Raw genomic sequence first — 14,009 nt, forward strand, 5'->3', positions numbered from 1 at the left:
TCTCACTGAATTTGGTGGAAGCTGCCCCTCAACTGTTGTCGTCGCCATCATCTCTCTGACTGACTGACCTGAGACCTCAACTTTATCACCATAGCAATCCAAAACTTCCCCACATTTTCTATAGCGGGGCGAAATTTCCAGCGCCCCAAAACCATTAAATTCAGCGATGCTGATTGGCCAAATATTTATTATTTTTTCCCCAGCAACCATACACAATTAGCTATTTCGCTGCACTTCTGGGACGCTTTGACGAGCGCCCAAGAAGAGAAATGATACGAGTTTGTCGGTGGAAATTCACTGTTGAATGACAGTCAGTTGGTGGAAATGTTGTTTAAATAATTCAGATTGCATGTAGGCACACACTATTAAGTAAAACTGACATCTCATCTCATCTCATCTCATCATCTCTAGCCGCTTTATCCTGTTCTACAGGGTCGCAGGCAAGCTGGAGCCTATCCCAGCTGACTACGGGCGAAAGACGGGGTACACCCTGGACAAGTCACCAGGTCATCAGAGGGCTGTAAAACTCATCTCATCTCATTATCTCTAGCCACTTTATCCTGTTCTGCGGGGTCGCAGGCAAGCTGGAGCCTATCCCAGCTGACTACGGGCGAAAGGCGGGGTACACCCTGGACAAGTCGCCAGGTCATCACAGGGCTGACACATAGACACAGACAACCATTCACACTCACATTCACACCTACGGTCAATTTAGAGTCACCAGTTAACCTAACCTGCATGTCTTTGGACTGTGGGGGAAACCGGAGCACCCGGAGGAAACCCACGCGGACACGGGGAGAACATGCAAACTCCGCACAGAAAGGCCCTCGCTGGCCACGGGGCTCGAACCCGGACCTTCTTGCTGTGAGGCGACAGTGCTAACCACTACACCACTGTGCTGCCCCTCCCAGATGTGGACGGGAAAAAATATAAAAAATATATATATATTTTTTTTTCCCCAATTTTATTATCAATGTCAGTTTTACAGCCCTGTGATGACCTGGCGACTTGTCCAGGGTGTACCCCGCCTTTCACCCGTAGTCAGCTGGGATAGGCTCCAGCTTGCCTGCGACCCTGTAGAACAGGATAAAGCGGCTACAGATAATGAGATGAGATGAGATAATGGATGGATCGTCCACTTTGATATTCAGTCGAATTTACGTAAACAAAGGTGCGATACTGCCATCTAGTGGATAGCCGTAAATGTCTTTAATGTCGTAAAAAATACCCACACTGGTTTTCGGCAGTTGGGAGTTGATGACATTATTTCAAAATGGCTGTATCTCTGATATGTAGTAACACACAGAGCAGGTAAAGATGTGTCTCATTCATTATCAAAGTTTCAGTAAGGTAATGTGTGTTTCGAGCACATCTGTGTGGAAGTTCTGTTTAAAATGCGGTGTATTTTGTTTGATAGGGTTAGCTCCGTTTTAAACAGAGATGTCAAGCAGTTTGGCAAAAAGTTCATGTTTGATTGTAGTGAAGAGACCTGCTGGAACTCTGACCAGGTAACGAAGGATTGCTCACAACACTTCATTAATATATTTGTGTTCCAAAATCACGTAAAAAAATAATTATTTCTAGTTTTCAGTAGCACGTCCTGTCGAAGCTTTATACAGTGGTGCTTGAAAGTTTGTGAACCCTTTAGAGTTTTCTATATTTCTGCATAAATATGACCTAAAACATCATCAGATTTTCACACAAGTCCTAAAAGTAGATAAAGAGAACCCAGTTAAACAAATGAGACAAAAAATATTATACTTGATCATTTATTTATTGAGGAAAATGAGCCAATATTACATGTGTGAGTGGCAAAAGTACGTGAACCTCTAGGATTAGCAGTTAATTTGAAGGTGAAATTAGAGTCAGGTGTTTTCAATCAGTGGGATGACAATCAGGTGTGAGTGGGCACCCTGTTTTATTTAAAGAACAGGGATCTATCAAAGTCTGATCTTCACAACACATGTTTGTGGAAGTGTATCATGGCACGAACAAAGGAGATTTCTGAGGACTTCAGAAAAAGCGTTGTTGATGCTCATCAGGCTGGAAAAGGTTACAAAACCATCTCTAAAGAGTTTGGACTCACCAATCCACAGTCAGACAGATTGTGTACAAATAGAGGAAATTCAAGACCATTGTTACCCTCCCCAGGAGTGGTTGACCAACAAAGATCACTCCAAGAGCAAGGCATGTAATAGTCGGCAAGGTCACAAAGGGCCCCAGGGTAACTTCTAAGCAACTGAAGGCCTCTCTCACATTGGCTAATGTTAATGTTTGAGTCCACCATCAGGAGAACACTGAACAACAATGGTGTGCATGGCAGGGTTGTAAGGAGAAAGCCACTGCTCTCCAAAAAGAACATTCCTGCTCGTCTGCAGTTTGCTAAAGATCACGTGGACAAGCCAGAAGGCTATTGGAAAAATGTTTTGTGGACAGATGAGACCAAAATGGAACTTTTGGTTTAAATGAGAAGCATTATATTTGGCGAAAGGAAAACACTGCATTCCAGCATAAGAACCTTATCCCATCTGTGAAACATGGTGGTGGTAGTATCATGGTTTGGGCCTGTCTTGCTGCATCTGGGCCAGGACGGCTTGCCATCATTGATGGAACAATGAAATCTGAATTATACCAGCAAATTCTAAAGGAAAATGTCAGGACATCTGTCCATGAACTGAATCTCAAGAGAAGGTGGGTCATGCAGCAAGACAATGACCCTAAGCACACAAGTCGTTCTACCAAAGAATGGTTAAAGAAGAATAAAGTTAATGTTTTGGAATGGCCAAGTCAAAGTCCTGACCTTAATCCAATCAAAATGTTGTGGAAGGACCTGAAGCGAGCAGTTCATGTGAGGAAACCCACCAACATCCCAGAGTTGAAGCTGTTCTGTACGGAGGAATGGGCTAAAATTCCTCCAAGCCGGTGTGCAGGACTGATCAACAGTTACCGGAAACGTTTAGTTGCAGTTATTGCTGCACAAGGGGGTCACACCAGATACTGAAAGCAAAGGTTCACATACTGTACTTTTGCCACTCACAGATATGGAATATTGGATCATTTTCCTCAATAAATAAATGACCAAGTATAATATTTTTGTCTCATTTGTTTAACTGGGTTCTCTTTATCTACTTTTAGGACTTGTGTGAAAATCTGATGTTTTAGGTCATATCTATGCAGAAATATAGAAAATTTGTGAACCCTTTAGAACTTTCAAGCACCACTGTAGCTTTTCCCCATTATCTACTATTAAGCATGAATTTAAAAATGTATTATTTGCATTGAATGAGCTGTACATTATTTTAGGTTTGTAGATACATTTTGTTTATTAATAATAAAAAAAACACCAAAGTTCACTGTGTCATGACACTTCAGAACTGTTAAATGAAAGCTCCACCCTGAAATGCATTAAATATGTTTATATTGAAACATTTATATGTTTAACAATTCTAATGTGAAGCTGATCTGTTTGAGCAGAGTTTACATATGAAGATGTGAGAGAGATTGACAAACTAAAGGACTATTGTATCGCAGCATCACTCTCTTTAGAGATGAATTTAGAGGTAGAGTTAAATGAATTACCATTGCACCATTATCAACACATAAATGAACAGCATTTTGGGTAATGTAGGGAACTGTGAACCAAAGCGAAAATGGACCAACCTGTTGATAAACCCAAAGTCTATTCATAATCTCATTATAATAAATCTAAAATGCTTCTGCAGATCACATGTTATAAAGATTAATGTGTTCAGTCATTCAGGGTGGATTTTTCCTTAGTCTCCAATCTTTCTATGGACTGGTATGGTTTATTTTCTGAGTGTTCTCTAAAATATTGAGCTGCACATTAGTGTTAAATGTAGTCAATGCTTAGTTACAGTAAGTGCCGTATGTTTTTGTCATGGTGTATAGAGTCGTAAGATGTTTGCTATGGAGCTTGAGACTGTTTCAAAAGGAACAAATAACTATTTCGAAATCTGCTGCTTTTTCTTCTCATTTCTGCTCAAAATAAAAGCACTGAATGAAGATTGTTACGTACAGGATCATTATTCACAACACGGGAAATACTTGCTGATCTTCAGAACACGTCAGCGAAGTGTTTTGATAAGTTGTTCTTCCGTTCCACAGGGAGCGTGTCAGTGGGTGCTCCTGGAGTTTCCTGTGCCTGTCAGAATGTCAGAACTTAAACTGCAGTTCCAAGGAGGATTTTCAGGAAAAACTTGCAAGTTAGAAGGTCTCTGTCAGAACCCCCTAAATTTATAACAAAACACTTAGTCTAAAGCAATCCTAAAGCTTCACAGTCCTCGGTGTTCCAACACACCAGATTTAACTTGTAATGACTTAGTCTCACACATTGTAGTACGATATTACAAGTATGTATTTCTGTATATAGGAGAAATGCTATGACCAAATTGGGCCTGACCACCACACAACCCAGCATCATGGTTTTTGGTACATAATGGTGTGTGTGCTTGTAGTGAAAGTTTTATTTTCCAATGGGACATTACAGTAAAGAATAAAGCATCAACAGGCAGCATGTCCTTAAGAGTCATACTCCTAGTTTGCCAATGAAAGCAGTTTATCTCTTAAAGAGGCAAAAAATGCAGGTTGTCGTGTTACAGAGCTAGCACAAAGTCCTACAAGACTACGCCATGTCAGCTTTACTACAGACTAAAGCACTGGTAACTCCTTTCAAAAATGCTAAAAAAAAAGTCTCCATATAGAAAACTTTTACAACACTCACAACTCGCCAACAAATCCATTTAAATGGTGCATCTGCCATACAAGTACATGTGAATGAGTTGTTGCTATAGAGCTGATAACACATTAGAATAAGTACTGCTATAGCACTGCTGTTATAGACAAAGCAACACCTTCTGACCTATCAGAATCCTGTGCTGCAGTTTAAAATTTATAACCTTCTCTGAAGCATGATCTTGTAACCTAAGGCCCTGTCCACACGGCAATGGATTCAGGTGAATCTGATAAAATTGTTTATCGTTTCGGCCTGGCGTCCACACGGCACCGGCATTTTGGGTGCCCCAAAACGAAATCTTTTGAGAACGGGTTCCAGAGTGGAAAAATCTGGCAACGGCGCCGTTGCGAAGTCGTCTGGATGAGTAGAATGGATTTGTTTACGATGACGTCACAACCACATGACTGTCAGTGCTTCACGCTGGGTAGAAGTGTAACGAACTCGATGCGAGTTGTCAACAAATCCTGTAACTTGGTTCATGAAACACGCTTACAAAATATTTTCACTGTGAATATTTATTGTGTAATGGTGCAAAGTGAGAGAGAGAGTGAGAGAATAGCCCTTAGGGCAGAGTCTTTAGTCTAAACACTGCGGAAGCAGTACCAAACCGTGCACCGCCCGTGCGCTTTCCAAAAACAAAAACAATCCCGCCAGCAAAAATAGGAAAAAAAAAAAAAAAGGAGCGATCTCACCTCTTCAGATGTTGGTTTAAGTCCGACAATACATTCCTCAAAAAGGGCGTAGAAGAACAAAGTCATCAACATGTAGCATTCAATTTATTCCGGACCATTAAAGAATTCTGGAGGATATCAGAATGTTGGCGTACCGGCTTCCATCTACCCCCATTCATTCCTCTTTCCGCGTCTTTTGTTTTACGCTACTGATTATTAATCAAAACTTTATGTGGCTAATGCTACAGAAGAAGGGGTTTATGCGCATGCGTCTACTTCTTCTATTGTTCTGGTGTCTCCGATGGGACCGTCTTACAGCGCACGTAGAGGTGTGGCATGTGTATTGCATCGTTTTCAGCAAGCGTTGCGTTGCCATATGTACCTGATATTTTACTGATCCGTTGCCCATGTGGACGCAATATTTAAAAAAAAAAAAATCTCGTTGCCGTTGTCGTGTGGATGTAGCCTAAGATACAGTTAATACTAACCATTTACTATCATCATCCCTGTACACCAACACAATGTTACGTCTGTATTTTGTGGTATTGTACATCCTAAATCAGGTGTGTATGAAAAGTTAAACTCTGCTGGATTCTATACATACAGATCCACAGCTGGGTTTTCCTGCCATATTCAATGTTGTGCTTTTTTTTTTCTTCTCTCCTCCACTGTCTGTCCAAGGATGTGTAAAAGATGGGAATCTGGAACATATTATGGACTTCTATCCAGAAGACAACAACTCTTTGCAAATATCCTTTTAAAAAAAGTTTTCATGGACACTGTCTTATATTTTTATATACAGACAAGTGCATCTCAAGCATTTAGAATATCGTGAAAAAGTTCAATATTTTCCATCAGTTATTTAAGAAAGTGAAAATTTAATATATTCTAGACTCATGACACATTAAAGTTTCAAGCATTTTTCTATTTTAATTTTGATAATTGTGGCCTACAGCACAAAAAAAAAACATCTCAAATTATTTGGATATTTCATTTTGAGTTTGAGTAAAACAGTATGAATACAGTGTATCTCTCAGTCTAGTTCAGTACATGCAAATACAATCATGGGGAAGACTACTGACTTGACTGTTGTCCAGAAGACGACCATTAACACCCTCCACAAGGAGGGTAAGCCACAGAAAGTCATTGCTGAAAAGGCTAGCTGGAAAAGGTGCACAGGCAACAGGGATGACTACAGCCTTCAGAGGATTGAAGGGAAAAAAAAAGAAAAGTCGATTCAAGAACTTGAGAGAGCTTTACAAGGAGAGGACTGAGACTGGTGTCAGTGCATCAGGAGCCACTAGGCACAGACCTCTTCAGGAAGGGGGCCACAACTGGCACATTCCTAATATCAAGAGACAACATCAGAAGTGTCTTATCTGGGTTAAGGAGAGAAAGAACTGGACTGCTGCTCAGTGATCCAAAGTCCTCTTTTCAGATGAAAGTAAATTTTGCACTTCATTTGGATATCAAGGTCCTAGAGTCTGGAGGAAGAGTGGAGAGGCACAGAATCCAAGGTGTTTGAAGTCCAGTGTGAAGTTTCTTCAGTCTGTGATGATTTGGGGTGCCATGTCATCTGCTGGTGTTGGTTCACTGTGTTTTATCAAGTCCAGAGTCAACGCAGCCATCTACCAGGAGATTTTAGAGCACTTCATGCTTCCATCTGCTGACAAGCTTTATGGAGATGCCGATTTCCTTTGCTAGCAGGACTTGGCATCTGCCCACAGTGCCAAAACTACTACCAAATGGTTTGCTGACCATGATATTACTGTGCTTGATTGGCCAGCCAACTCGCTTGACCTGAAACCCATTGAGAATCTATGGGGTACTGTCCAGAGGAAGCTGAGAAACGCCTGACCCAAAAAGACAGATACACTGAAAGCTGCTGTCAAAGCAACCTGGGCTTCAGTAACACTTCAGCAGTGCCACAGGCTGATCACCTCCATGCCATGCCGCATTGATGCAGTAATTTGTGGTGAAGAAGCCACAACCAAGGATTGAGTGTACAGTGGTGCTTGAAAGTTTGTGAACCCTTTGGAATTTTCTATATTTCTGCATAAATGTGACCTAAAACATCAGATTTTCACACAAGTCCTAAAAGTAGATAAAGAGAACCCAGCTAAACAAATGAGACAAAAATATTATAGCTGGTCATTTATTGAGGAAAATGATCCAATATTACATATGCGTGGCAAAAGTATGTGAACCTCTAGGATTAGCAGTTCATTTGAAGGTGAAATTAGTCAGGTGTTTTCAATCAGTGGGATGACAATCAGGTGTGAGTGGGCACCCTGTTTTATTTAAAGAACAGGGCTCTATCAAAGTCTGATCTTCACAACACATGTTTGTGGAAGTGCATCATGGCACAAACAAAGGAGATTTCTGAGGACCTCAGAAAAAGCATTGTTGATGCTCATCAGGTTGGAAAAAGGTTACAAAACCATCTCTAAAGAGTTTGGACTCCACCAATCCACAGACAGATTGTGTACAAATGGAGGAAATTCAAGACCATTGTTACCCTCCCCAGGAGTGGTCGACCAACAAAGATCACTCCAAGAGCAAGGCGTGTAATAGTCGGCGAGGTCACAAAGGACCCCAGGGTAACTTCTAAGCAACTGAAGGCCTCTCTCACATTGGTTAATGTTAATGTTCATGAGTCCACCATCAGGAGAACACTGAACAACAATGGTGTGCATGGCAGGGTTGCAAGGAGAAAGTCACTGCTCTCCAAAAATAACATTGCTGCTCATCTGCAGTTTGCTAAAGATCACGTGGACAAGCCAGAAGGCTATTGGAAAAATGTTTTATGGACGGATGAGACCAAAATAGAACTTTTTGGTTTAAATGAGAAGGGTTATGTTTGGAGAAAGGAAAATACTGCATTCCAGCATAAGAACCTTATCCCATCTGTGAAACATGGTCGTGATAGTATCATGGCTTGGGTCCGTTTTGCTACATCTGGGCCAGGACAACTTGCCATCATTGATGGAACAATGAATTCTGAATTATACCAGCCAATTCTAAAGGAACATGTCAGGGCATCTGTCCATGTTCTCTCAAGAGAAGGTGTGTCATGCAGCAAGACAACGACCCTAAGCACACAAGTCGTTCTACCAAAGAATGGTTAAAGAAGAATAAAGTTAATGTTTTGGAATGGCCAAGTCAAAGTCCTGACCTTAATCCAATCGAAATGTTGTGGAAGGACCTGAAGTGAGCAGTTCATGTGAGGAAACTCCCCAACATCCCAGAGTTGAAGCTGTTCTGTACGGAGGAATGGGCTAAAATTCCTCCAAGCCGGTGTGCAGGACTGATCAACAGTTACCAGAAACGTTTAGTTGCAGTTATTGCTGCACAAGGGGGTCACACCAGATACTGAAAGCAAAGGTTCACATACTTTTGCCACTCACGTGTAATATTGGATCATTTTCCTCAATAAATAAATGACCAAGGATAATATTTTTGTCTCATTTGTTTAACTGGGTTCTCTTTATCTACTTTTACGACTTGTGTGAGAATCTGATGTTTTAGGTCATATTTATGCAGAAATATAGAAAATTCTAAAGGGTTCACAAACTTTCAAGCACCACTGTATAAATGAACATAGTTTTTAGAAGTTTGACATTTTTGTAAGTCCCTTTTTTTTTTTATTTATCTTAGGAAATATTCTTAAGTAATAATTTGAAATATTGGATTTGATTTTCATGAGCTATAAGCCATAATCATCAAAATTAAAACAAAAAAGGCTTGAAATGTTTCACTTTGTGCCATGAATATAGAATATATGAAAGTTTATCTTTTTGAATTAAATTACGAAAAAGAAAATCAACTTTCATGATATTCTAATTGAGATGCACTAGTATGTACGTATGTACATACAGTACAAGTCAAAAGACACTCATTCATAGTAAGGTATGTAATATGTAACTTGGTCACTTATCACAATTTCAGTTTAGCAATGCTAATGATGAACTGGAAACATGAAGTAGAGATTTGCCCAGTTGCTGATGTTAGTTCAGTGCCAGAAAGTGCACATCTTTCACTTGTCCCATGCTGATATTAGCCTTGATTCCTCACCCACAGCTTTCCCATTCAAAATGCCCCACTGGTGCAGAAGCTTAAAATAGTATTTGAAAACAGTACAGACTTTTTTGGAAGAATAATAGTTTACTTGTTGGATGTCCTGGGAGAAAGTGCTTCTTGATGTTTGGAAAAGAGAACAAATGAGGCAACCAGAATGCAAAAAGGCAACAGCTTGCTGTGATGGACAGACTACCTGAATCTTGTACACACTTTCTTTGAGCACAGACTGATTCCTTCCCCCAACCCGGTATTAATTTTATATATTGGGGATTGAGTGTATTTATCTGCTCGCCAATGAGGAGGTGGTGTGTGTGTGTTTTTTTTTTTTTTTTAATAAATGGCTTTGACTAACCCAGGTTTATAGTGACATTTTATTAGAAAGGTACACAAAGAGAGGCTTTCAAAAAGAGAATTGTGACTTAAATATAGTCATGTGATCATCGAAGCAGGTGCAGTATGTGATCCTCAAGCAGCTTTTGCACTGAAAATGATTTTTCAAAAAGGTGCTGATCAGACAGTAATCAGACAAAAATAATTTAATAGGCAGCAACATTTGCTTTATGAATTATCCTATAGCAAACAGTATATAGATGAATTTCAGATATACCTGTAAAGGATACTTACTTTTTTTGTAGCCAAGCGCAATGGAAAGTGCCACTGGACTGTATCCAGAGTCTGCTTCGAATGTAATATCAGCTCCATGTCCTAAACACACACAGTTGTGCTTATTGTTTTTGTATGAATAAAATAAATGCAATAATTATTATACCTAATTCTTGCTTTTGGTTCATTATTCATCTAATTAGATTTTATATCACTCTAACCAACACTTCAATCTTATTTATATTTCAATACAATCAATACTGATGAAAATGGAAGCCCAAGAGCTCTTCTGTTTGCTGTCCTGATGGCAGATGTGTGTACACTCAGGTGGGAGTGTAAATAAAAGATGTCAGTTAGGCAGTTAAATAACTTTTTTTTTTCTGATTCACAAATACTCATCATTACTTTTTATTTCACATTGTTCTTGGCACAAAATGACATCAGCTCTGTAATATAAACATTATATAAAAATAAAGTGCATGGGTGACTTTGACCTTAACTCTTGTGCTTAGTTAATGTTTAGAAAAATAGAAAGCTGATAGTGTTGGATGAAAAAGTTTATAAAATGTATTCATTTTGTTTTAAAAATAAGCATAATTATAAACTTACTTAACAGAGCTTGCACACATTTTATATGATTGCCACGAACTGCATAAAGAAGAGGAGTACCTCCATTCTGTGTCAAAAATGAAGAAGTAATGTGGTTATACATGTGGAGATTCGATTATACACTTTGATGCCATTTTGTTTTATTTTGTACTCACCCAATCATAGGAATCGATGTCAAGGTCATGTTTTAAAAGCATCTCGACGATGTCTGCATATCCCCCAGCACTGGCTAAGGATAACGCGCACTCTCGCTCCCGTGCGAAGATTTTTGGATCGGCGCCCTGATTTATGGCACAACTAGATTTGTAACACATCCAACACAAGAGATGGTTGGTCTACTCATCGTGTAGCCTTTCCTACCTTCTCTAGTAGAAACTGGACCATTTCAATCTCTCCAAATGCTGCTGCCCACATAAGTGGTGTGAATCCCCGCTCATCCTGACTGTTCAGTAGGGCACGGTCTAAAAGAAGAAAAAAAAGAAAACAAACCAAAACAACTAAGCATGCTTTGTATAGATTACTGTTTGGCATTGTATAAAGCAATTCCACTAATACATAGTACTGCTTACCACTGGCAACATGTGTCTTCACTTTTGAGATTTCCCCATGAGCGGCCAGCTGATGAACGGACAAATCTAATAAATGAAGGAAGTCAAAATATGTAATTCATTTCATACAGTATAGCGAAACAACAACTGATAATGGAAGATGGTCATGGTGGGGTTTAAAATATGGGACCATATGGTGTTCAAATATGGCATTCAGGATGGTGATTTTCTTGCTGTAACACACCTTAAAAATCCTTGAATCACCAAGCTATGCTGCTGTCTGCATATTTCCCGGCACTAGCAGATGTCTCTTTTCAACTTGGTTTTAAAATCAATGACTATGTTCACATTACAAAAAAACTATGCCAGATCAAATATGCGAATCATGATGATCCACTGTGGCAAACCCTAACTGAAGCAGCCAAAAGAAGTAGTTGTTCACATTACAATACTTATTCCACTTTACTGTTCAGATCCTGGGCAGCATGCTGGTGTAATGGTTAGCACTGTTGCCTCATAGTAAGAAGGTCCTGGGTTTGACCCCAGTGGCTGGCTCTGCATGGAGTTTGCATGTTCTCCCCGTGTCTGTGTAGGTTTCCTCCGGGTGCTCCGGTTTCCCCCACAGTCCAAAGACATGCAGGTTAGGTTAACTGGTGACTCTAAATTGACCGTAGGTGTGAATGTGAGTGTGAATGGTTGTCTGTGTGTCAGCCCTGTGATGACCTGGCAACTTGTCCAGGGTGTACCCCGCCTCTCACCCGTAGTCAGCTGGGATAGGCTCCAGCTTGCCTGCAACCCTGTAGAACAGGATAAAGCGGCTAGAGATAATGGATGGATGTTCAGATCCTTCACATTTATATTCCTATGTGATCCTTATCTGTCATTAATGTGAACAGGCCTTTGATGAATCATCCAACCATCCAGTGTCTTTACTGCTTATCCATTGCAGGATAGACAATCACGGGTGAGCTGGACATGGGGCAAGAGGCAAGGTACACCCTGGACAGGTTGCCAGTCTATCACAGGGCTAACATGAAGAGACAGACCGCCGTTCACACTTGTTACTTTAGAGGAGCCAGTTGATCTAATCTGCATGACTGTGGGAGGAAACCCATACAGGCACAAGGAGAACATGCAAACTGCTCACAAAGGGCCCCCAATCGAAAGCAGGTTTGAACTTTGTGAGGTGATAGTGCTAACATTGATGAATCAGCCCTTATGGAAAAATCAAATATGTTCTCATGCAAGAGCATATGTCTTTCACATATGTATAAAAGTATATCAGTAATGTGATCACATGTGGAAAAGATGTGACTAGGCACACTAAATCCTGTGGAAAATAATCATTGATAAAAATAACGTGTAAAATTACTATATGTGTTACAGGTGAAACATTGTCTAAAACAAACGTGGGTGGCATGCTGGTGTAACGGGTAATGGCACTGATGCATTGCAGCTTCATCGCTCCACAGTCTGGTTTGATTCTGAACTCCAGTACTGTGCATATTCAGATTCTCCCCCTGGGTTTTCTGGTTTCCTCCAGCCTCCCCCCACTCAAAAAAAAAAAAAATTGTGGGCTGATAAAATTGCCTCTAGGTTTGTGTGTGGTGTCCTGCAATGGACTGGTGTCCCATCCAGGGTGTGCTGCAATGTACTGGCTTCCCATCCAAGGTGTGCCCATGCTTAGCGCCCAGTGTTCCTGACTGGCTCTGGATCCACTGCCGCCCTGACCAGGGTAAAATGCTTACTGAAGATGGATAAAGGAATGGTTGAATATTGTGAGGCGGTACGGTGGTGTAGTGGTTAGCGCTGTCGCCTCACAGTAAGAAGGTCCGGGTTCGAGCCCCGTGGCCAGCGAGGGCTTTTCTGTGCGGAGTTTGCATGTTCTCCCCGTGTCCGCGTGGGTTTCCTCCGGGTGCTCCGGTTTCCCCCACAGTCCAAAGACATGCAGGTTAGGTTAACTGGTGACTCTAAATTGACCGTAGGTGTGAATGTGTGTGACTGGTTGTCTGTGTCTATGTGTCAGCCCTGTGATGACCTGGCGACTTGTCCAGGGTGTACCCCGCCTTTCGCCCGTAGTCAGCTGGGATAGGCTCCAGCTTGCCTGCGACCCTGTAGAACAGGATAAAGCGGCTACAGATAATGAGATGAGATGAATATTGTGATTGTTCTCTAAGGGGTTTTGTATTGCATGTGGATTTGGGTTGTGAGCTGCTTACGGTCCAGAGTGGCGGGTCGGACTGTGAGCTCGTTCCCGCGCTGTTTGTTAGTGAGGGTGGTGGAGTGGTGAAGCGAGCTCTCCTCACTCATCTTCTCCATCACGGCTTTGTCATTACACCTGCTTCAAATAAAGTAGCCCAAATTAAACCCTGTCCATTTGTTACTCGACTAGTTACATTTTCAAAAACTTATTCAGACATGAATATAATAGAAATTACCGAGTAGTATTATCTTACCAGTATCAGCACTTCTTCAGACAATTCCTGTTTATTTCCTGTTTTACTGCCTCACAAAAGTGAAACTAAAACATACTTCAGTATTTCAAAGCGCGTCGATTTTCAGGGGTTAAAAAAAAAAGTCATACATCACACTTGTAACACGTTTTGTTTAAAAGTAAAAAACATAAACTCGTTTTTTTGTTTGTTTTTTAGATTTGTCGAAGTTTACACTGTTTTCTTTTCATCTTGATGTGAAACCGCTTCCCCCTCAACACCTAGGAACTATTTGTTTGGATTGATGTTGGAG

General features: G+C 40.7%; 2 protein-coding genes across 3 annotated transcripts; one reads left to right on the forward strand and one right to left on the reverse strand.

Annotated features, from left to right (window-relative positions):
* The first annotated feature begins 1,241 nt into the window (after positions 1-1,241).
* On the forward strand, positions 1,242-10,277 carry nr2c2ap (nuclear receptor 2C2-associated protein). Its single transcript, XM_060941372.1, has 5 exons — positions 1,242-1,311; positions 1,418-1,508; positions 4,126-4,231; positions 6,106-6,173; positions 9,503-10,277. Exons 1-5 carry the CDS (start codon positions 1,274-1,276, stop codon positions 9,623-9,625), a joined length of 426 nt encoding a protein of 141 aa, XP_060797355.1. The 5' UTR covers positions 1,242-1,273; the 3' UTR covers positions 9,626-10,277.
* Positions 9,857-14,007, reverse strand: rfxank (regulatory factor X-associated ankyrin-containing protein). 2 transcript variants are annotated; one of them, XM_060941371.1, is made up of 8 exons: positions 13,721-14,007; positions 13,484-13,602; positions 11,286-11,351; positions 11,077-11,177; positions 10,872-10,997; positions 10,717-10,783; positions 10,129-10,209; positions 9,857-9,985 (listed from the first exon to the last, which is right to left on the reverse strand). In XM_060941371.1, exons 2-8 carry the CDS (start codon positions 13,581-13,583, stop codon positions 9,942-9,944), a joined length of 585 nt encoding a protein of 194 aa, XP_060797354.1. In that variant the 5' UTR covers positions 13,584-13,602; positions 13,721-14,007; the 3' UTR covers positions 9,857-9,941. The 2 variants fall into 2 exon arrangements, with proteins under 2 accessions (XP_060797354.1, XP_060797353.1); XM_060941370.1 differs by having other exon boundaries at positions 13,484-13,605.
* Between the last annotated feature and the right edge of the window lie 2 nt (positions 14,008-14,009).

Source organism: Neoarius graeffei, chromosome 15, assembly GCF_027579695.1.
Source record: "Neoarius graeffei isolate fNeoGra1 chromosome 15, fNeoGra1.pri, whole genome shotgun sequence".
NCBI lineage: Eukaryota > Metazoa > Chordata > Actinopteri > Siluriformes > Ariidae > Neoarius > Neoarius graeffei.